This window comes from Gambusia affinis, linkage group LG16 (assembly GCF_019740435.1).
Source record: "Gambusia affinis linkage group LG16, SWU_Gaff_1.0, whole genome shotgun sequence".
NCBI lineage: Eukaryota > Metazoa > Chordata > Actinopteri > Cyprinodontiformes > Poeciliidae > Gambusia > Gambusia affinis.
This window is the reverse complement of record NC_057883.1, coordinates 5,537,011-5,560,796: the sequence shown is the minus strand read 5'-3', so window position 1 is coordinate 5,560,796 and position 23,786 is coordinate 5,537,011. Positions and strand designations below refer to the sequence as shown.

Genomic DNA, 23,786 nt, shown 5'->3' with positions numbered 1-23,786 from the left:
AAAATATAAAAAGAAATACTGGAAGAATAAAAGTGGTTTTATAGCCTTTATTTTTAAATTGATCTGATTATGTTTCTAATCAGAGAATTTCTGCTTGTAGGAAAATCTAACCGGTTTTGTTTTCAATAATTAAATACTTCACTTCAGCCTGCGGTATGCAACTTTTACAAAAATGTTTTTTTTCCATATTTATTAAAACTGTCCTGACAGTATGAGACAGATAATCTGTGAAGAATTGAGTTCCTCCACCTTCTCCCTGGTCAAAACCAACCAATCAGAGCCAGGAGGAGGGTCTTAGCGCTGTCAATCAACATCCTGTGTGCTCCACAATGTGCCAATGGTGGAAAAACAAGAGAAAAACTGTTTATCTGCCGTCATTGGTTGCTATGCTAACTAGCCTTAGCCTTAGTGGCAGACTCTGCTGTGGTGAATCAGCTGTAGTTTAAAGCGTTGGAGGGAGGCGAGGAGCACAAGAGTGATTGACAGCGCTAAAACCCTGTGTCCATCTCTGATTGGTTGTTTCCAACAGAGTGGTGCGTTCCCGCAGTACCCGGAGAAGGCAAAGGAGTTCAATTTTTGTCACAGGTTATCAGTCTTGTTTATCCAGTTCGTTTCAACTTTATGTGTATCTCTTTTTATATACGCTACAAACACACACACCTTTACACAAATAATTCAAACAGTTGAGGTGTGTGACCCGTCTACCTCCAAGACGCAGTCCCAAATGAATAAAAGGCAATCCCGTAATCAGCATTCCATCTTGAATGTTCGTTTTGCAGAGCCAAACAGCCCTGGGTCACATGGCAACCAGCTGTTTCATACGGAATGCCTGGAATGTCGAGACAGGTTGAGATTCCAAGATCCGCACAAGCACCCTCGTTGTAATGTTTCCGTTTATTTACATAAAATGTAAACATTCAACTCTTACTATGAATGTCAGTTTCGTAAAAGGCATGTTTCGACTTGTATAAAACAGAGAAGGTAAACTCTCGGCAACTACAAACGCGAACAGAAACGTTAAGTTGGGCGATCGTTAAATCTGCGGAAATGTGCCAATCGGGACACTAGAAAAGGGAAAAGAAAGTTCTTACCTCTTAAAATAGAGAAGAAAACGATGCATTTATGGCTCACACTCACGCTAACAAACGTGTGTGTAGAATATAATCCCTGTTTTTGACTTTTTTATTTTATTTTATTTTTTTAAGAAAGTTGGCACAGGAGTTGAACTATTAACTGCAAATTCCTAAGAAATGAACATGAAATCCTATGAGAATGAAAAAGATGCTGGTCTTTTTACTCTGCATTGAAAACTAATCGTACGGAAACAGCAATACAAACAGATCGAGTTCATTTTTAATTTTTTTTTTTTTTGCCATTTGCTGTATTCGCATTGTGTTATGAAAATAGAGTCCTAAGATATGAACCGTCGATGCAGCAGGACTGGTTCTGGTCTAATGAGCTGCAGCAGAGCACCAAAACACCCAACCTTACTGCATCTTATTTCACAAAAAAAAACAAAAAAAACTTCACATTGTTTTACTTCCCATAGAACGTACCGGAAAGAAAAGCTTTCGAGTACGGAACATCGAAATAATAATAATAATAAGAAAACAGAAAACAAGAACAGAAGTGTGAGGGACTCCAAGGAAGCCTGAGAAATGTGAGCGCTGCCAAGAGGACGACTCAGTCCCAGTCGATGCCCAGAAGCTCGCAGCTGACGTCCCACAGTTTGCTGGCTGTCTCCTCACTTCTCCCCTGGGGAGCGACGAAGGCGGGGGCGCAGTCGCTGCAACCGGAGCAAAAAACAACCCGGACCGTTATTATGTAAGAGCTAATAACAGCATGAGTCACCCCCCAGCTGCCCCGTCTGGATTCATTCTGACTTTGTTGCACGGCTTTCTAGAAACTGACCGTCCAGACCCTGATTGATCTGAGCAGAATGTTGCTAATATATATATACATATATATATATATCACCCAAATATTAATCCTACATTTGTGTGATTAAAACTAAATAAATGTAACAAGTCAAACTATTAATCCCGTACTGTTTCATTATGATATGTATGTTGGTGGGTTTTGATTTCGTCTCATAAGGAAAATTATGGGGGAAAAACAGCAGAATAAACTGTCGACTCCTCCAATGTTTACTATGTTTTAAACACGAGGCAGCCATGTTGGATGGCAGCCATGTTGGATGGTTGCTGACTTCAGCTTTGATGAGTATTTTTCCAGGTCAGAATTTGAGAATTGTGAAGGATGGGGTTGTCTGGTTTAATGTCTGCCTCCGGTTTAATGTTGATACCAAACATAAGAACTCCATGTAAGCTGTTTATTTCTGCAACTTTGACTTCATCCTACATGCACAGCAGCAGCCACATTGGATTAGGAATTGGGCGATGTGGTTTAAAAATAAAATCTCCATGGATTAAAAAAACAAAATGTAAAAAAATCCAATTCGATGTCAGAGTTTAAGCTGTTTCTTTCCCCTCTCATTTTTTTTTTTCTTGAAAAAATTCCAACACACAAATGACAGAAAATATCTTCAAAAGCTTTTCTTTTTTTCAACCATTTCTTCTGGAAGTTGACTTCAAAGTCAAAATAAATAGAAATAAAAGTGGTAAAATGCACATGTAAAAAAAAAAAAAAAAAGATGTCAGTTCTTGGGGTTGCTAACGTCACTCTGAATTATGCAAAACGAAGGAATGAATCGGTGACAAAAATCCAGATTTTGTTTTTCTTCCGAAAATTAAATCTGGGGAAAACAGGAAATTGAATTAATTGATTAAAAATCTATTTATCCTCTGGCCCTATATTGGATATTGACTTTGGGTTTCCAAGTCAGAATGCCACGAAGCGTCTTGGAACTCATTTATTCATCCTCACACACAAAACAAACCAATGTGGATCTATGGAATAATTCAAAATGTGACAAAATCGGGAAGGTTCATCACTTCTTCTTCTTTTTTTTTTTATTATTACATTTAAATCTGTAAACGAGGTTTATAGGCAAAATTCAAAACAGTTCCTGAACTACTTATATAAAAATAGATGAAATACCTAAATAAATCTTACTATTACAGGGATGTTTTGACAATTAATTCCGGCTCAAAATGATTGGATGAAGCTTCATTATTGGCCCCCATTTACATTCAGATCACAGCTTCAAAATGAACCCAGCTGTTGAGATATGAAGCCAGGTTTTAAAGTTCTACACGGAAAAGGTGAAATAGTCACTTTCTGTGGTTTTCTACAGCCGTGAAGGCAAGTTTTTCTAGTTTTTCACCCGATGCTCCGTTCTTTAACAATACAGAACAAATTACCGACCGGCTTTTGCAGCATTATGTCCACATTTCTTTCCGGGCGCTTCTTCTCTCCGATGAATAATTCAGAAAAGAGCACCATCCCATTAACAGACGGGGGAGTTTTTTTTGTTGTTGTTTTTGTTTTGTTTTGTTTTTATAAGTAGATTTTGTCCGTCTCCCTACCTGAAGTGTTTCCCGGACACCGAGTGGAGCTCCTCGGCCACAGCGCAGTACACGCTGGTCTGCGCTCCTTCCAGCGGCGTCTTCAGGAACACGGAGAAGACGGTGAACAGTATCATCATGAGGGTCGAGTGTCGGGTCAGGTCGGAGTTCACCGTGCCCGGGTGGACCGAGTTCACCGTCACATTGGTGCCTGGGAAGGCGAAACGCCGTCCGAAACGGCGGCAGGTCATTCACTCCAATTCAAAACCTGGGTTGTACTTTTGTGTTTTCTAAACGGGAACTGAAAAGATTTCTCCTTCTGTGGAGGGAAACCTCCACCATGACTGCTACAAAGCATGGAGATTCACCTGGCAATTTTTCTGCTGCTTTTGGCCTTGAGCTGCTTTTGCGACCTCTGTTCTGTTTCAGTCATTCAAATATTAAAATAGGAAGCTATTTCATGACGACTTGCAGCTATTTTTTGTTATTCTTTTTAAAAATATGTTAACTTTTTCCTCCATGGAAATCAAACCAAGAAGTTCACTTTTTGCTTTTACCTTCAATAAAAAAAATCCCATTTGTGCACTATTCATTTTTTTTCCTCAGCTTTTTAATATGTTTAGCTTTTTTTATATATATTTATATAAATGAGAATTAACAGTTTAAGTTGAAGTTTTGGGTCAAAAATGCTTTTCTTCCGCCAAAAGTAGATGTCATTCAGTTTAAATTTAACTCGATCGGTTGCTCCTCCCGCCAAAACCCTGGAGATTAAATGAACGCAATCCAAATCAAAATGAGGGCAAATTAGTTTTATTTCACAAACCGGGACTTTCAGTAAATTACAGTGGGAGGAGTTTGAATTGCGTTGCCTCTAATGAAGTTTCCTTGTTGTTAAATTCAGATCAGACGCAACAAAACCCAAAAGTTTCTTCAGCAGTTTTCCCCCCATTCCCCCAAATGTATCTCTTTGTTTTTTGTTTCAGCCAATGGCATTCATCTAAAATTTTTGCTGGGAAAAAAATGTAATCTGTATCCATTTACTGAAACCTACACGAAGCATTATTTTTCTTATTTTAGTCACTTTGTTTGTTATTTTTTAAGCATCCCCATTCTAAATTTTTGGGTTTTTTTCCCTGAATGTAGAGGTCATCTGTCCGTTCTCCCATGTGTTGTTTGACCGTCTGTGTACCTTTCAGCCTGCGGGCCAGTTCTCTGGCAAACAGCACATTTGCCAGTTTGCTCTGGCAGTATGCTAATCCGCTGTTGTAGCTGCCCTGGCTGTGAAGGTCATGGAAACGGATCCAGCCGAAGTTGTGCGCCAGCGACGAGACCACCACCACGCGGGCCGGCGCGCTGCGCCTCAGCAGTCCGATCAGGAGGTACGTCAACAGGAAGTGGCCTGAGGGAAACACACAAGACCCAAGCCAACGTGGTTGGTAAAGTACTTTTGGGTCTTTGTTAGAAACTCGAGATAGTGGTGCGTGGATCAAATCAAAAAGCGTCAAGGTTGACCACTCAAACACAAGGTGGATGTAGATTAAGAGAGAATAATAATAAAAATGCCAGAATAAAACCTTTACTAACTAGAACTGAAGGTTTTCTGTCAATAAAAATTAAGTTTTTTAAAGTTATTTACGCTAACTAAGCCATATAATTTATTTTTTAGCTTGAAATCATGTTATAATGTTATTCCTTTGTTAAAATCCTACCTGGAGCGTTGCTTTGATTCCTTCATACATGTTTTAGAAATTCTTTAATCTCCATGGCAACCATTGAGCCGTACAAAACTGCTGGTTGAACCTAGCCCCGCCTTCGAGGACAAAGCTCCTCCTCAGAGCTGCAGCTTCCACACGGAGCAGCCCCCAACCCTCACCTGACACCCCCACTCAGCTCCTTCAGACTAGCCAGCAGCAATTAGCAAACACCTGGTGGGACTGAGCATCTGCTGAGCTCATCGTAGGAACTACTTCTCAGTGCAGCGCTGGTAAAGGAGGTTGTTAGAGGTTAATGGAGGAGCCATGTTGTGATGACATCCTGAAGGCGGAGCTTCAGGAAGAGCAGGAGTGTCTAAAGAGACACATGCCCAATTTCAAGGCATTAAATCAGGAATTAAAATTTCTTTTAAGTCATATTTGATTTGTGCTATAAAAATGCACAATCAATTTTATAGCTCTTTTAATAGGAAGACAAATGACTACAAATGCATCGATAAGAAGTTGGGGTTTTTTTAACCCAATTTCAAAAGTCATTTTTGAAAACGGTGATATTTGGCTCGACGATGCAGGTTTTGGCCAGTCCTGATTTCTCAATAAGACATTTTTGATGTTTGCCTGTATTAAAATCTAGAGGTGGGCCACTAAATTGATCCAGATTTATTTAACTTTACTTTGATGCGAAATCGTACGGAACAGTTTCCTCTTGAAACCTGTACCTCTGCGAACGAATTTGTGACTCCAGCCCATTTCTGTTTCGGACCTACCTAAATGATTGACTCCGATGTGCATCTCAAAGCCGTCGATTGTTTTCGTGTAGGGACACATCATCACTCCGGCATTGTTGATGAGTATATGAAGCTGGTTGACCTCTGAACAAAAATAAAAACAAAACGAAAGAACGTTAAATTACAACAAATTCCAGCTACTTGTGAGCTTAGACGCTTCTGCTTCACTCACCTCTCAGAAATTTCTGAGCGAACGCTCGTATGGAGCAGGTGTCTGCCAAGTCCAGCTCTCGCACTTCCACCTTGGCTTCCGAGTACGCGGCTCGTATACTGGCGGCGGCCTCCTCGCCCTTCTCCACGTCTCGGCACGCCATTATCACCCGAGCGCCTGAGATGTTCAAGAGAAGAGAGGCAGAAAAATGATTTGAAAGAATGAATATAATGTAATTGAGAACCAATTCACAAGGACTCCACTCTGAGTAATGTCAGGCGGGATTAAAGGGGCAGTATTATGTGTTTCCATACATATAGGGCCGTTATAGAGAACAATCAAGTTACTGTGTTACCTTCCACAGTTATAAAAAGTCTATATGTCACACATAACTTTAAAGAAACGTTACTTTGTGATTTAGCGTCTTGAAATTAGGTTTCTGTCTCTTTAAGGAGCTCCTGCTCTTTCTGAAACTCCGCCTTCGGGAGATTTAAAACCAGCCTTTCACTGACAAGTAGCTCGTATGAGCTCAGGAAATGTGCAGTTCCACCGGATGTTTGCTAACTGCCGTTGGCTAGTCTGAAGGGGCTAAGTGGTGGAATCGCAGGGGAAGGGGAGCTCTGTGAGGCGGAAACCTAGAAGCGTAGAAACTTTGTCTTCCACGCAAACGTTTTTCACAGCTGAGTGGTTCGCCCAGGCGACTAGAGGATTCCTCAAGCATGCATGAAAAGAAAAATCAAGGCAACTCTCCCAGGTATGTTTTTTCTCAAAACATTAGATTTCACACAGTACTGTCTCTTGAACAAATGTTGTATTGTTTAGTAGGTGTACAAGATGCAATTCTAGTTTTGTTTTTTTTAAACAAATATTTTTACTTTTCATAATTCGATGAAATGGACCCCCAAATGTAAGCCCACCTCGCACAGCCAGGTCCAGGGCGGTCTCTTTCCCGATCCCTGTGTTGGCCCCGGTGATGAGCACCGTCTTCCCCTCCAGACGTGCTGTGGATTTGCACACCGCTCCTGCTGCATATCTTCTGTTTGGAAACACAGAGCGGCTTGTCACGTCCCTGTAGTGCCACAGTTTTAAATCCTAACCTCATTAGGGGATGAACATTTGAGTTGGACGGGTTAATTATTCATAGCGAAACTTGGCCGAACAACCCCGAGCTTCGAGCCGTGTGACCCACGCCACCGAGCGGCACCACGCCGCAGCCAATAGCGGGTCGGAGTGAGGCATACAGATATAACTCCTCCCACGCGCAGCCTCCTGATAGGCCCGAGCAGCTCAGACGGAAGACCGCCGGATCACCTCCGTGCAAACACTCCATCAATCCGTTTCATTGATTTCCAGCTCCCACATTCCTTCATTGTGCAGTAAACTTAGAAATCGTACATTTAAATAAAAGAAGAAGAAAAAACCCCCAGTTACATTCAAACTCAGAAGAGAAGTGGGCTAACGGGGACAAATGGACAATGTAGTACAAATTAGATCAGTGCAATGCAATATCTGATCAACCAAAGCATAATCTGGCCAGAAATGTGGATTCGTATTACAATAAAAGGTACTTACCGTATGTGTGGAGCGAATAAAATCACCAGAAGCGTCACCACTCCGAGGCCCGCGATAATTAATAAGACAAACATCACGCCACAGATCTCTGAGCTTGGCTGTTCCCTTCTAGAAGATGCAAGTGATGTGTGTAGGCAGAACAGCTGATGTCAAAGCAGAACGGGGTGCAAAGCGAGACGGGAGGGAAACGGATTCACGATGCGAACGGGATCATGGGATTGTAGTTTTTAAGACCAGGGATAAAAATTAAAAAATGTTTTAGTTATCTATCTTGGTTATAATAACTGATTATGAATTATGGATAATAATCTTGTACATTGGTAAACAAATGTAGATTTGTTTTTTATTTAATTTATTTTGTTTCTAAATCATATGGACTACTTTTTGTCTCAAAATAAAGACTTTCTATTGGCACAAAAAATAAGTACTACATCTATTCTTATTATTCTGTTCTGCTCTACTGTATTCTAAAAGAAAAAGAATGAATAAAAATATTTAACATATACTTATTATATTTATTATAATATTTATACTCAGTTAATAACAGCATTACCCATTACCTTTAATTAACTTAACTTATAAATAATTGACAAAGGCATTGTCAAGCTCCACTAACTCTCCAAACAAATTCTGATTCATAGTAATAAAAATAACGTATCCATTATTTAAGGTTAAACTTTAAAACGCCATTGTTTGAAAGTTTAATTTTTAACTTGGGCCTATATCGACATTTTTTCAATGTCATATTAGCATAAACAAAAGGAGGAAATTCTGATTAATCGTAATAAAAATAACGTATCCATTATTTAAGTTTAAACTTTAAAACACCATTGTTTGAAAGTTTAATTTTGAACTTATATCCACATTTTATCAATGTCATATTAGCATAAACAAAAAGGGGAAAGGAGGAAATACCGTGATAAACCTACGCTTTCTAGAAAACTACACTTCCCAAAGATTTTCACAACGGTTGCCCGCGTTAGTGCCTGATTAAAACAAAAATCCTCAGTTCTTTCACGCTACTATTTAGCAGCATTTATTATTAAATTTATATTAAAAGCTATCATCAATACAAAATTTGAAATTCACCATATTTAACACATAACCACATTACATTTAGATTTTTGTTGAGAAGTTAAAGGCGCTACTAGTCACGTGGGCCATCATGCGGAAGAGTCTCGGGGTTCTGATTATAACCAAAGCAAAACTATCAGATTTACTTGCGCTCGTAATTGTTGTTGTCGTGTTTGAAAAGCCGGAGTCTCTTAATAAGCCCAGCGGACTTACGTTTAAAGTAAAAATGTCGTCGGAAGAGTTTGAGAAGCTGCATGAGATGTACAGGTCGCTGTATGATGAGCTGAAGCTAATTCCAGAGAGGGCTTTGACAAGCCACGGAGGTAAACACTGTAAACACCCAGCTAGCATAATTCATTTATAGGATATTCTGTGCTGTGAGCGTTGAATTTATGCTGTCTTAAATGCAGAGGAGAGGAAGAAGCTGGTGAGGACATTTGATGAGAGACAGGGAGAGGCTGAGGAAGTGGTGAGTTACTGTCTGTTTACCTATTAAATGCAGTAAATTGGAAACATGTCTCTCTATCTTTGATAAAATTTTAATTGTATGCCCATAAGCGGTTACTTTCGAGATAATCTGTCATTTATGAACCAACAACTTCAACGTACATATTGGGATTTTATTTGATAGACCAACACAAAGCGGTGCATAATTGTAAGGTAGAAGGAAATGAATGCCAAATAGAAATCTGGAAAGTGTTGAGTGCATTTCTATTCTGTCCATTTGGGCCAATACTTTGTAGAGCCTTCTTTCGATGTCAGCCACAAGTCCTTTTTTTTTGTTGGGTGGGGGGGTGGGGGGAAATTATGTCTCGATAAAGTTAGAGAAAAACATTTCCTGCATTTTTTAAAGTTATTTTTGAGAATACAGTGTTTTACGCTTTAAGCATTATGATCTATTTATATTTCACCATTTTGCAGTCAATATTCAACAAAGATTTTGCGGTGTGCAGCCCTAATTTAATTCAATCCATCTTCTCATTAACGCTGATCAGCTTCTTTGGAACTGCCATCATTACTTACTAAGTTAATCGGTTGCAGTGAATTGTATTTAGAGGGAAGGGGGATGAATACAAAGGCCTTCCACAGTTTTTTCAACATTTTTGTTGTTAAAACCCAAGTAGCCTTTCTTTTCATTTCACAAAAATGCCCTATTTAGTGTTAATATATTTCATTAATGCCAGTCAAATCCAATATTTGTGTTCTCAAAGCAACAATATTTGTAAAAGTGGGGCGTGAATACTTCTTTTGAACACTGAAAATGTCCTGCCCCTTTAAATTAGAAACCTTGTAGCTACAGAGTAAATTAACTTAATTGTCTAGAGCAGGGGTGTCAGACTCATTTTCATTTTGGGCCGTATCAAAAATCTGAATGTTCTTAAAAGGCCCGTTGTGCCACAATGCATTAATAAAACCAATTAAATTGTTAAAATATCAATAAATAGCTGTTCCTTCAGGATTTTGTGATTGTTTTAGTGATTTTTAAAGCTACGGCGGGCCAGATTTTGAGTTTGATACATGCGGTCTCGAGATCTTCCTTTGTTTTGTGGCATTGCTCATCTTTTCTTTTTTTTTCTTTTTTTGCTCCAGTTACAAGGAATGGAAGAGGAGTTGCGTGGCGCTCCTTCTTCATACAGAAACGCGATGAGTGCAAAGCTGCGCCTCTACCGCAGGGATCTCGGCAAGCTGCAGAGGGACATGAGAACCTCGACGCCAGGGTTCGGCTCCTCGTCCCAGACAGTCCAGGGAAGCCATCCGAGCATTTACTCATCTCAAAATCAACAAAGTGTGAGCATCAAAACTCCCACGCTACGTACCTAATCGAAAAACACTCACTTTCGGATCTTTTTTTTTTTTTTTTTTTTTCCAAATTGAATCTAATTTACCCCGTTTTGACGACGCCACTCTGGTCTACCTCCGCAGACACACTTGCAGTCCCAGAGAGCTCTTTTACTCCAGGGAACGGAGCACCTGAACAACGCCAGCCAGAGCATCGAGCGAAGCCAGCGCATCGCCGCGGAGACGGATCAGATCGGCACGGACATTATCGAGGAGCTGGGAGAGCAGAGGGAGCAGCTGGACCGAACCAGAGACAGAGTGAGTAGACAATTGGTCTGACGCGGTTTCAGTTTAAAGGTGGCACTCATGCAGGAAAATGTGGCTAGGTGGCAAAGAGTGCATGATGGGAGAGGAGCAACTGACTGCGATTGTTGTTGCTAGACAACGACACGTTAAATGTATGTTATTTAAAATGTGTTTTGGTTTTTCTCCGTTCAGCTGATGAATACAGGAGAGAACCTCAGCCGGAGTAGAAAAATCCTTCGTGCCATGTCACGACGGTGAGTAACACCACGCAGATTAACCCTCCCGTTAATATCACCACTTATAACGACGCTTAAAGCAGCCTTAACATAAATTCACCTTTTATTGACATAGATTGCTTTTCAGTTTCCTCTCATTTTTGCCTTTGTTTTTTTTTGTTTTAAAGCCGATTAGAGAATCCTGGAAATTAGAAGAACTAAAGCACGATGCCTTTTTTTCCCCCCCCTCTGATGTGAAAACCAGGGGAATGGGTGAAACTGCTATGCAAATAAGGCAGCTGTGTTGGAGAAGGGATAAAACAAATGAGCCACTTACTTTATCCTGTACATATGTGCAGTCAGATAAACAACAGCTGTTTCATTCAAGTTTCATTTGACTTGAATCTGAAGGAAATTCTTGGACAAAATAATTCTAATGCACCAACAGAAAACCAAATACTGTTGGACCCCAAGCTCAAGGCCTCACATCGGTCATCACTGCGATCATGAAGTTCTTCTTCATTCTTATGTTTGGCGCGTAGTTGATCTCCTTCGTAGATGCTCATCGACCTCGTAACCAGAGTTTCTCTTTGTGTGCTTCCTTCCTGTCCTCTAGCCTGATGACGAACAAGCTGCTGTTGGCCGTCATCATCCTAATGGAGCTGGGCATTCTGGGTGCTGTGGTCTACCTGAAGTTCTTCCGAAAATGAAGAGAACAGCGTCATCTGCAAACAGGCAGAGCTCTGAATCCAGGGGAAAAAAACCCCGCGGACGTTGAACGAAACACTTTCTCTTTCAGCTGTTCGGTAGCAATAATACTTGTCTGTCGTTCCTGTGACTCCTTCGAAGCGATGAACTTTTTCTAAGACTGGGTGTGTGTCCATCGGCTATTGGGACGAGGGTGTTGAATATTTGAAGCCGTCAATGGACCAAACCTACAGAAACGACCCCGAACTGACATTTGTGCTATTCTACCCGTCTCTTAACGTCAGTGATGTCCAGCGGGACGATGATCTGGACATGTGCGCCGGGTGCCACCCTCCTTGTGTATTGCTGAAGGAAAGTGAAAACTGACAGACGCAGAAATCAAACAATTGACACCAGCTGACTTTGTTTTGTGGCATTGTGCCGGTTTTCCAAATCACAGCAAAGCCCCAAATCCAATAGATGCTGAATGTGAATGTGAGATCTTCACGCAGCTGCTTTATTCTTCCAATAACTGTACGTCTAATCAGTGTGCTCTCAGGAGTCCTTATTTAAAAGTATTCGTGTAATTAAAGATCATGTTTGACCTCAGATGGCAGTGTTTTAAGAATGGGGGGGAGGAGGAGACATCCGCTGTGGATTTACACACCGGTGGAGAAGTAACATTTGCTACTATGAGATTTACTCTCAAATAAGCGTTGATAAGACTATTTCTGGTGGGCTGCTAGTGAAGTGGCACATCTGTGTTTCTCGTCAAAGTTTCCTGGAAACACGGCGAGAACAAAAACATGTTTGGTGACCTGGTTTTCTTTGGCGCTGTAAACATACGGGTTACATAACATGATCTGAATGAGCTCACTTCCAGGTACGTGCAGAGGGGCATCGGGGAAAAGGGGGCTTGAGCCCCTGACCCTTTTATCCTTGATGCCCCTAGTGGAGGGGTCTCAAACTCCAGTCCTCGAGGGCCGCAGTCCTGCAACTTTTAGATGTGCTGCTGCAGCACACCTGAATAGATAGATATTCAGATAGATAATTAAGACTCTGGAGAACTGGTCTACACAAGGTGGAGGTAATTAAGCCATTTCATTCCAGCGTTTCGTATCTAAAAACATCTAAAAACTGCAGGACTGCGGCCCTCGAGGACTGGAGTTTGAGACCCCTGCTCTAGTGCCGTTTTTGAGTTGCTTTTTTTTTACTGAGGGGCCTGCTTGTCCCCTCAGTAATAATATTTAGCAAAATATAATAATTTAGCAAAATAAACTAGTCTGGCTGCCCTCAGTCTAATAATGACTCTCAGAGCCTCCATCTTGTTCAGACAACATACCTCCATGGTGAGGAAGATTAGGACGGATCTGTTCCCTCCAACTATTAAATTATGGGCAAGAATATTTTTTCATACACTGGTTTGTGAATAAAAACGTAGGTCTGATGTTGAGGTTAGAAAAACTTTCTATTTATATTTTCATAATTGTCCTCTCAATAGCGGGAATAAACCCGCCTCGCCTCTAAACACAGAAATGCTTCGGCTGCAGAGAAAACTTCTGACTTTAACTTCATCATTCTACTTTGTCGGACATCTGCCTGATCGTGGAGACGGTTGAGCCATGATTTCATGAAACTAAAAATAAAGAGACAATGGGAGATATATACAAACGAACATTTATTCACACTCATCATGGAAGACCAAAATAAGTTCCCTTTGTAGATAATCATTAAGTCTTGATCTCAAAGCAGAAGCAACAAACCACCACAGGTTTAATGTAAAAAACATTATATGTATTTCCCCCCCCCCCCCCAGTGTTTGAGTGAATGCTAAATGTTGTTTTGTTTTGTTTTGAAGGATCTTTTAAATATTTAAAGTGCATGTACTGCTACCAATGTAAACTCCATACAGTAACCACAGCTGGTCCAAAAGTAAAACGTGACGTTACTACAGTAGTTTTAAACTAGCTGGCACAGCCACGAAACAATAAGAGTCCCCATCAGACTGTGAACGTTAAAGAAAGAACTATTTCATGCCTTTGAGGCAGGTACCTCCTTATTTTTTAAAACACTTCAAACAAATAAAATCAAATAAAAAAAGTGGATTAGTATTGCTTTTCAGATAAACAGCAGTTTCATCAAACCGTCCAGTCCTTTCAAATCCCGTTAAAGGCTTTCCTCAGCATGACCAACATGAAGACATTTAAAGCCCTTTCGTTTTGTTCTGTCGCTTATGGATCCAGAAATTCCCTCGCTTCCCAACAGAGTTTAAACAACAGCAGAAAGTAAAAACAATGGAATGGTCAGGCATGGCTTAAAGTTCAGATAGCTCTCGATTCTCAAAGCTCTCAGAGGCAGAGCTGCTCCGTGTCGCTTTTCTCCGCAGGGATGGAGGCGTGAGCGCCCTCTCTCGTCTGGCCCAGAGACGACGCGATGACGTCCACCGCTAAGGACGCGGTGGCCTCCACCGCTTCCTGGTTTGCCCCCAGGACGGGGTTCACTTCCACCAGGTCGATGGCCGACAGCAGACCTACGCATCGACACAGGAACAAGTTGGGCTCCAAAAATCAAGGATCCATGTAGTTCTATAGGACTGTTGTTGCAGACGCTGGTACCTGTGTTGTGAATCTCCTCTGCCACGTAGATCCCCTCTCTGTAGGTCAATCCGCCGTTGACCGGCGTTCCTGTGGCAGGAGCCAGAGACGGGTCGAACGCGTCAATGTCGAAGCTCAAGTGGATCGGTCGCTGTTTCCTGCAGGTAATGACAACAGGTGAATTCAAGCTGTCTTTGCATTCAATCAGCACACCGATCGTGATCAGTAAGTATTCGCTACCTTGCCAGAAGATGGTCCAGAGCGACTTCCATGACCCTCTGGATGCCTAGTCTGTCAATATCCCTCATGGTGAAATACTGGATGCCCAGGTTCTTTAGGATGTGGCTGAAACAAAGCGTACACATAAAGTTTTTTGAAATGCTTGATGGAAAAATCTGTCGCAGTAAAAGCAGGTACTCGGGTACTCACTGCTCTCCAGGGTCGACGTCCCGTAGTCCGACGTACACCAGATCCCGTGAAGAGAGGAACGGTTTAGTCCAGGAGAATCCAGGAATATCAGGCATCTGGGTGTGTAGATGGAGACAGTGTTATTAAATTCATAACTACAAGTCTGTTAAACAAGGAAATAAGGAAAAAAAAAACAACAGAATTTTTCAGGATTTTGATTAGAAATAATAATAATAAAAAAAATCTGTACACTGTGGTGTGCGTTTGTCTTCAGCCATTTTTATTTCGGAGCCCCTAACATTACAAAATCTCTTCGATAAGTAGACTCCACACCAGATGCCTCATGTTCCTTGGCCTACATACAAGATGCTGTTTGTGGTAGAAAAATTACACTGCAAGTCCCAACACTGCTGTGTCGGTGGCAGGATCTGCCTGTGGGACGAGGAATGAGGAAGTTCTTCAGAGTTGAAGATCAGATAAAAAAAAGATAAGTGCCGATAATACCGAAAGAAAATCTGTTACGGCCAGAGCCGCAACAAAATGGATGAAAGAACGTTCCAGAAAGTTCATCTTAGCTTAGCAAAGACGTACGGCCAAAACTTTCAGCTTTGTGAAAGGCGTGTCTATGATTTGAGTTTGGGAAAAATGTAAAAAAGATAAAATTATACAGTACTTTGTGTTGGTTTATCACACAAAACACCAAACTTAAATTTTGTTGTTTTAAAGTGTCAACATGTGCAAAAGGTCCACGGGCTATGAATACTTATGCGAGCTATTTTATTGACATGAACTCACGACTGCGAGGTAAGATAGTTGTAGATGGAAAGAAAAAAAAAAAAGAAGAGAAAATTTCCTAGAAAATTTGTCTGGAGAATCTGAGATTTTCTAGACAAAGCAAGGAGTTCCAAAAGTCAAAAATTTGTTTTAGAAAAATTCTGAAATTTTGAGTTTAATCCCCAAAGTTTTCTAGAAAACAACTTTGGAAATTTCTGAGTTAGGAAAGTTGACCATTTGCTGATAAAAGATCTGAAATTTGGAGATTCATCTCAGAAACATTTGAGAAGAAACTTGGAAATTCAAAAGTAAAAAAAAATCTCAACTTTTTCAAACTCTATTTCTGAGTTGTTGTTTTTATTTTCTAGAAAATCTTCAACTTTTGAAGCTCAGAAAGATCCTGGCCTGAGTTTGTTTGTTTTTTTGGTGGATATTTTCCACTAGTTGTTTTTTTTAATTATTATTATTATTTCTATCTACAATGACTGACACGCAGTCCTGTAAGACCTTTCGCCGCCCTTCTCACCTTGTCTTGCAGCTCTTTGAGCATGAACGCCACAGGCTGGCCGTGCAGGTTTCCTGACGGCGACGTCATGGGCGTGTTTATATCTGCATGAGCGTCGACCCAGATGACACACAGATCGGGGCACTGCTGGGCGTGGCCGCTCACTGATCCAATAGCGAGGCTGGGAAAGGTGAGAAGCAGTCGTAAATGCTTGCGGTTGGAGCTCCGCGCAGAATATTCTGCGCTCCGTGAAGTGCCGTTTGTTTTTTGTTTTTCTCTCCTTTTTTTTTTTGGAGATTAATACCTGTGATCTCCCCCCAACATGACCACAGTGTGCCCGGCGCCGACGGCTCTGCTCACGGCGCGGGAGAGCTTCTGGTTGGCGCCGCCCACGCTTCTCGGGGACTTCACGTTCATGTGGGGCTCGTCCGTCTCCGGGAGGTGGAAGCTGAGGTCCCCGAAGTCATGAACGGAGTAGTCTGAGAAAATAAAATATACCGTCATTCGTCATCATGAGCCGGACTAAAGCCGCAGTACGCAACTTCTTCTTCTTTTTTTACATATTTGTTAAAACTTTCACCATGTCTTGAGAGTTTGTGAAACACTGACTATAAGCGACGCTGCTTCCAGTTAATGGCTATTTCACATGATCCGTGTTACATCACAACATCATTGCCATCAGCAAGTAGCCTATAGTTTTACTTTCTTTTGTCGTGGATAGTTTTAGAAAAATTAAAGTCTTAAATCCTGAAATATTTTGTGCTGAAAAGCAAACGTGTCGATCCAAGCCAGGGGTGGGCACTCCTGGTCCTCGAGGGCCGGTGTCCTGCAACTAAGCAGGTAAACGTAAACAACGAAGCCCCCACCGCCCTAGAAGAGAAACTGTCCTGGACCGCCGCCCGTATCAGGAACCGCTCACTGTCTGCAGAGCGTAAAACCTGCCACCCCTTAGCAGTTCGCAGTCTGGACAGTTGCATGGTGTGAACACCAGGTGTCAGTGTCTCAGACTCCTCCTCACAGGGATTTGCCTGACCCTGCAGCCCTTGAGAGGGTTGAGTCACCGGCTGCGAGTGGAACATTAGTGACGGGGCACTTTCCACTTGCCCTGATTCCCTCTGGGGCTCGGGTTTCAGTGACTGCACCTCGCACCGTGCAAAGTTGCTGCAGACTTAAGAGCTTGAAGAAGAAAAAAACAAACAAACCATGAACTCCAGGGAGGATGATAGATTGTGAACAATTTGCCATGTTTAAAGGTCATCAGGGTTGAAAACATAAACCCTGTTAGCGGTGTCGGATTACTCCGCTGACCTCAGGGCTACCGGCCTGATTGATTGCTATTCGTGAGGCAGGACAGGAATAGCTTTAACTTGATGCAACAGCGAGCATCTCTTGCAGGACAAACCGAGGAGAGTGGACGGTCCATCTGCTGGTTCTGCTCAATCCGGTTCAAATCACTAACTCAGAACTCTTACAGCATGTACAGCTGTTGATTGCTCAAAAGCCCTTGCTATGATTGCTAAGGCACAAATACGCAAGGCGCTGTATGAACAAACAGCTTTCAGATTCAGTGGTGTTACGATGTGTAGTTGGGTTGGTGTTCAGTTGCAGACACTGGACTCCATTCCTGACGCTGCAGCCGGGGCTTTTTTGCCGTTGGGAGGCTAATTTTCACTCCAGTTGCCTTAAACTTTAATTAGTTAAGATCTTTTGATGAAGAAGTTGAGAAAAATCTTTTCACGTTTCCCATTTTTACACAGTGTACTTGCCACTGGCTACAGACAAGAAAGACTTTCATTTGTAATTCTTCATAATAGTTTTGTCATCAGACAAACCTGACCTGCAGCCTTTCCAGTTAATGGCTATTTCACACGATCCGTGTTACATCACAACGTCATTGGGAAGGGCATTTTGCTTGTACGCTTAAATCGTCCCGTTGACTGCAGTGCAAATGTACAACAGAAATGTTCTTATTGTAGATACGTCACATTGTTTTACAGCACAACACCTACTTCCCTAGACCAAATATTAGAAAGTTTACGATGCAAATTATACCTGCCTAGGAGTGAATTGGGTACGTTTTATTTTCACGAGGCCTCGCTTAAAGCCCGACTCTGCTCACAAGCTTTGAAACTATGTTGGACTTACTCTGTAAAAGTCAACATCCAACACATGCAACATTCCCTTCTGATGTCTGGGAGCAAAGCTGGTCGGATTACTTGGCAGTCGTTGCTTTACGCCTTGCTAGATGGAAAGCAAACACGGCTATGAAGGCCCATTATATAATTTCACAGAGCTGCTGGCATCAAAGACACTCGACCTGTTCCCCTTTTTTATTTATAGTCGTACAGTCAGAGATATTGAACAGATGACCACTGTCATACTTTTTATTTGGATCAATTTCAGTAAATGCTGTTGAGTATTCTCCAAGTGGAACTGATAAGTCCAAATGACTCAATTAAACTGGAAATAAACTACTTACTAAGATAATTTTTTTTTCTTTAGAGCCTGTCCTTCCAAACTAGAAACAAATATGTACAAGCACTTTAAATCTATTTGCGTACTTATTCTAGATTTGTATATATTTACATGTATTTTTAAGTCACGCTTTTAGTTTTTCAGTGTTTTTTTTTCTGTGTACTCTAACCAAACAACGACATTTTCTTGCCAAATTCGCTGTCTTGTCTGTATGCAACGACATTAAAGTAAATCAAACAAGATGGCGCCCACACCGTTTCCATGACAACCCCAGCTAAGATCTACGCTTCACCGAGAGCCACCGGTTTAGGGTTAAGAAGCGCATCTTGCTAGCGAGCTAGGGCTGTCGCTGAGGTAGCTAAAGCTGGATACAAACCTCGGTTTTGGCTCCAGCACAAACTTGTACGACCACATTACTTACTATCTTTGGGCTCGGTATTCGGATGACAGGGGACCCCATTTCATTGCTGTGCTGATGACTGCCAAATGTATTTCCCTTTGAAGCCATAAAACATCTCCACTGTAATCATTTCGAAGATATCAAAGTGTGGTTGCGCTTGAATTTTTAACATTTTGATGAAAAGAAAACACAGGCGACCTGTGTAAGTTCTCTGCTGACTTGAGATCCTTAGGGACATATTTAAGACTGTTATTACACAATAAAAAGGGTTTATGTTTTAGGTTGTATTACATAGAAATATATCAGCTTTTAGTAAAAGTAGTTGAGGTAGTTCCGGTGTTGAATAAAGCATTTCCATGTCCAGCTTTAGGTAGTTTAGCGAGTGCCGTTCCCTATAAGCGCCGCATCGTAACCGCTGTCGTCAAGGAAATAAGTTTACAGACTATTCAGGATCAGCTCAAATATACTCGATTGCTCCCAGAGGGAGATTAAAATGTTGCTGTAATTCATGTTAATTCAAAATTTTATGAAAACTTAACTTAAAGACCTTTTTTGCCTTAATCATAAACAATTTTAGAAATATATTTCACATTTGTTGCAGTATTTCAAAGAGTCAGAGAAAGTGTCATAAATTCACTGGAGGACCCAGCAGAGAAGATCCCCTCCACTCATAAACCATGTTTGTATTCTCTAAAGATTACAGTTGTAAAACTACCCTTCATATTCTAATCAGGTGTATTTCGTACTGATGGACATAATCTTCAGGTTTTAAATGCATATTAACGAAGATTGTTCTGAATCAGATGCTGAATACCTGTCGTTTATGAAATATTTCGTACTTAAGAGACCAAATAAAAACAGAAAAACTTTGATTCGATTTTGTTGTGGTAGATTGTACATTTGGCACATTTTACACACCTGTTCCACATTTTAAAAGCAAAAGATATTAAAGTTGCTAAATTGTTTATTGTCTGCAAATAGTTAAACAACACGCCACACTTGGAATATGGATCGCCATTTGAAAATGCTAATTAATTAGCATCTTTGCTTGTTTACTATTCCTTTAAGGTTAAAATCAGCAGATGTAGTAACAAAGACATGATGCGAGCTAATTACAACTGAGGCAAATAAAAGTTGGTATGTCACAGGATTAGCGTTGCTTATAGGAACGACGAAGTATCTGGTAGGGCCCCAAAAAAGCTTGGGCCGGCCCTGGTCATCTCAACCATGCTTAAAATGACACACAAGTGAACTCAAAGGGATTTGAAGGAAACTCATTGCAATCAAATGAGTTTATTCATTTGATTGCAAATTAGCTCAGTTGGGTTTTATTTAGCGGATTCAGGGTGAAAGGAGAGGTTGAATACAAACAGCACACTTTTTAGATTTTTTTATTTTATTAAGAATTTTAACTAAAAACAAATGATGAGGACTTTGTTGTTTTTTTTTTTTTCCTTCTTCCAAGAGAGCAACATATATGAACCACTTTGCGTTGATCTAACGCACAAAATCCCTATTAGTTATGTTTTTATTGTGCCCTTAAAGGCGGGAGTCCTTTGGCAAGGCAGTGAAATATACAACGTTCGCGCAGTTATTTGGATCATGGATAACTACAACTTTATCACAGCGTGTGTCGTAACTCTCACGTTTTGTCGTCTGTGTTATGTCTGAGTCATTGGTCCTATATTAATCGTGACGCACAGCCTCATTGCGTAGATAGTTACAGAAGACAATTGCGACTGAGGTGTGTGATTTCTCCACCCTGCAGCTACTGTAAACAGGGCGCGAGGTGCGGACAAGCGGGTAATGGACGTATAGTCTGAAAACAGTAGCTACAGTGACAAAAAAGAAAAAAGAAAAGAAAGACAGTTCAGAAATGAGTCACTTTCCGAGCATCTAAGCGGGGGAAAGCGTGACTGACATGTGGATTTCAAATAGAGGAAAAGCCTCACAACGTGTCCCACCTTGTAAAAACGTCCGCGAGGGCGAAAGAGTTAAAAAAAATAATAAAAAAAGCAAACCAAAACGAAAAAACGGCACTTAATTTCTACACGCGGGTGTATATATATTTATCCCGTCTTGCGGTGATGTAACAAGTTCGGATAAAACCGGATGTAGAAGTTAAAACCCTCCCTGGGTCACCTCCTGTGTGTCAGACACCCGATGTTGCATAAGTCTGCGCAACCGGCTGTTCCATTCCGACGTTCCCCGCTTTTCACCTACCTAAGCTGGACAGCCTCTCGATGAGACCCGCATCTCTGATAACTTTAGGGCCGTGCTCCACACCTCCTCTTTTCTGTAAGCAGAGAAGAAGAAGAAGAAGAAGAGGGAGGGGGGAATAAAATAGGTAGATTAATAAATAGATGAATGAAAGAGGACTAGTAGCAATAATAAAAGTGAGACTCTTCTACCTGTCCTTTTGAGAACGGGGCTCCCAGTATAGCCACAGACTGAGCTCTGCTTTGCTGGCACGTTTGTCTGAGTTGAGTTCGGAGAAGACGGGAAAGCGGTCCTCTCAGTGCCATTTTCTTCTTTTATTATCCTCTCAAAAAATAAATAAATAAAAATAGGTAAATAAAATAATAGTAATAATCCTCGGTGTCTTTAGTCACAGAGAAAAGAGCTCCGATGAAAGCCTACGCTGGTGGATGCTGTTGGTGCAGGAGGAGGCCGGGCTTTTATTAGCGTCAGACGCCTGCTTAATATTCATGAGGTGAAGCGCAAGAGACGCAGAAGTGGTTCGCCGCGGAGCCAACACCCCCTAATTTAGTCACACAAACAACCATAAGTTTACATACCGACATGTTGTCTGTTCTGGCTGCTATTCATATGTTGCAATTCGAGTTTGTCAAAAGGGGGCTCGTCTGGTTTTATTTATATTCTCTGACGTCACGTTGAATGACACGCTTCCGGGCTGGCCAATGGCGGGCGTCGGAATCGGTGGGATCGTTTTTTTGTGGGGGCGTGTCTTTTCTTTTAATGCAAATTGCAGGCCGAGATCTTTTTTTTTTTTTTTTAGATTGGTCATGGAGCTCTGATCTACCCCTGTCATCGAAGTGGAAATTTCCAGACTGCTGGGCCGGCTTACGGTACCGTACTACTACAATGGGCCTGGCCAGGGTGGACACGTGTCCGAAAATTCAGATGCAAAACATTATGATATATTAGTAAAACATGCGAGCATCTACATATTTCTGTCATCCGGACCACTCCCGGAGTTTGAAGACCAATTTACGCACTGCAAAAAATGCAAAAATAAATCTAAATGCGTTTTTATGTTAGATTAATTTAAAAAAGTTAAAAAGTACCTTTTTGTATGTATTAAACTAAGCGTACAAAGAGGAGGAAACACTTGGAAAAACAATAAAGTAAGCTTGTTTTTGATGCATTTAGAGTTGAAATTGACATTTAGGGTCATTAAATGTTCATCGTCTTTGTGATGGATTTTGAATATAGATGAGTTCACAATGCAATCCATGCAAAAATCGGTAAACTGTCATAAATAATTGCTCCGATTTTTAAAAAATGTTTTTATTTATTTATTTTTTTAAAACATATTTTAAATAATAAAAAAGTGAAACCTAGGTGGTTTCGCAAGACATAAAAACACCATGGGGGACAAGATTATAGTAAATAAACCTCAGATCCACATTTAGAAGCATTTGGGCCAAAGCAATACGATTCTTTAGTCGCTCCTTTTAAAATCTTCAGTCTGAGAAGTTGCTTTTTTAAAGATCTTTTAAGTCAGAGGGTTAATCAAGATGTTCTTATAGTTGCAACATTTGGTTGACACTTAAGAAGGAGTTCCACAGGGGCACCAAAAGAAAAACCCGGGACATGTGCAGGAATAGAATCTGGAAAAACAAGATCTGGAAACGCCCATAAAGAGCACAGGATTTTATGAAAATTATTCAAACAACAACAAAATCTATTTTTTATTAAAATCTTAGTGTCTGTAAAGGTACTCTGTTTTGTATTTTTTCTGTAGCCAATGGCATCCCATGCCTTGATTTGTGCAGACTTGTACTTGACATTGCAATTGAATGACTCAGCATGTTGATCTGTTCTTTGGCAGTTTGCAGGTTGAAAAACTTAAACAGAACCGCGTGGCAGTGAAGCACCGCACGAAGTGCTCGTTCCCTGCCCCACATGCCCTCTGTTGTCAACATGAGACAGGTAACATTATGATCATACACTACAAACCAAGTAAGATATCTGGCGCCCCAAATGTCTGAAAATGGGTATTTTTTTTCTACCCCACGGTGGTATTTTTCGCCCCCTGTCGGTTGCATCAGGGTAAAACTTAAAATGTTGGCTGCAATAATGACCTTAGTTGCAACTACAGCTTTTGACCGTGACTCTTCCAACCCAGGTTCAGAACTGAAGACGCATTTTTGGGTGAAAGATCTTCAAGACGAGAGAAGAGGCTCATGCCATGTCATGTAGGGACGAAGACCAACATGCAGATATGAAAATGTTTGTTTAGTTTGTGGTTGCAAACCTTGACTTTTCTTGACTGAGTCTGTATTGTTAAAGTAGATTTATTTCCTCACCTTTGAGCATTCTGTAAAAGACATAACAAGAGTTCATGGGTTTTATTATGCTAAGATGCAGAATTGTACAATTAAAGACAAACAAGGATGAATCAATAGACCAAAAAAAAAATCAAACAATCAATAAACTTTTGGATAAGTGATGGTTCTGCTATCCTGGCATGGAAACCCCTGGTAAACATGCAAAACCACAACACAAATGTTGACTCTAGCCTTAGAAATGGGAGTAATTGAGCAGCATCACAAACAGATACAGGAAGGAAGTAATACGGCAAATCGAGATTTGGAAAAGTTACGGCTTTAAAGGCCTCTTTTTTGTCATATAG

General features: G+C 40.9%; 3 protein-coding genes across 4 annotated transcripts; 1 reads left to right on the top strand and 2 right to left on the bottom strand.

Annotated features, from left to right (window-relative positions):
- Positions 1-33: 33 nt before the first annotated feature.
- rdh12 (retinol dehydrogenase 12) lies at positions 34-7,867 on the bottom strand. Of its 2 annotated transcripts, none has more exons than XM_044142235.1 (7): positions 7,691-7,867; positions 7,036-7,154; positions 6,140-6,295; positions 5,947-6,051; positions 4,657-4,866; positions 3,489-3,678; positions 34-1,786 (listed from the first exon to the last, which is right to left on the bottom strand). In XM_044142235.1, the coding sequence occupies exons 1-7, from the start codon at positions 7,762-7,764 to the stop codon at positions 1,684-1,686; spliced, it is 957 nt and encodes a 318-aa protein (XP_043998170.1). In that variant the 5' UTR covers positions 7,765-7,867; the 3' UTR covers positions 34-1,683. The 2 variants fall into 2 exon arrangements, with proteins under 2 accessions (XP_043998170.1, XP_043998171.1); XM_044142236.1 differs by having other exon boundaries at positions 7,036-7,151.
- Positions 7,868-8,842: 975 nt separating this feature from the next.
- On the top strand, positions 8,843-12,360 carry vti1b (vesicle transport through interaction with t-SNAREs 1B). Its single transcript, XM_044142341.1, has 6 exons — positions 8,843-9,087; positions 9,175-9,233; positions 10,355-10,552; positions 10,688-10,861; positions 11,042-11,103; positions 11,681-12,360. The coding sequence occupies exons 1-6, from the start codon at positions 8,856-8,858 to the stop codon at positions 11,772-11,774; spliced, it is 819 nt and encodes a 272-aa protein (XP_043998276.1). The 5' UTR covers positions 8,843-8,855; the 3' UTR covers positions 11,775-12,360.
- A 1,196-nt stretch (positions 12,361-13,556) lies between these two features.
- On the bottom strand, positions 13,557-21,751 carry arg2 (arginase 2). Its single transcript, XM_044142340.1, has 8 exons — positions 21,319-21,751; positions 21,131-21,203; positions 16,337-16,511; positions 16,054-16,213; positions 14,775-14,869; positions 14,586-14,690; positions 14,367-14,503; positions 13,557-14,281 (listed from the first exon to the last, which is right to left on the bottom strand). Exons 1-8 carry the CDS (start codon positions 21,430-21,432, stop codon positions 14,100-14,102), a joined length of 1,041 nt encoding a protein of 346 aa, XP_043998275.1. The 5' UTR covers positions 21,433-21,751; the 3' UTR covers positions 13,557-14,099.
- Positions 21,752-23,786: the final 2,035 nt, after the last annotated feature.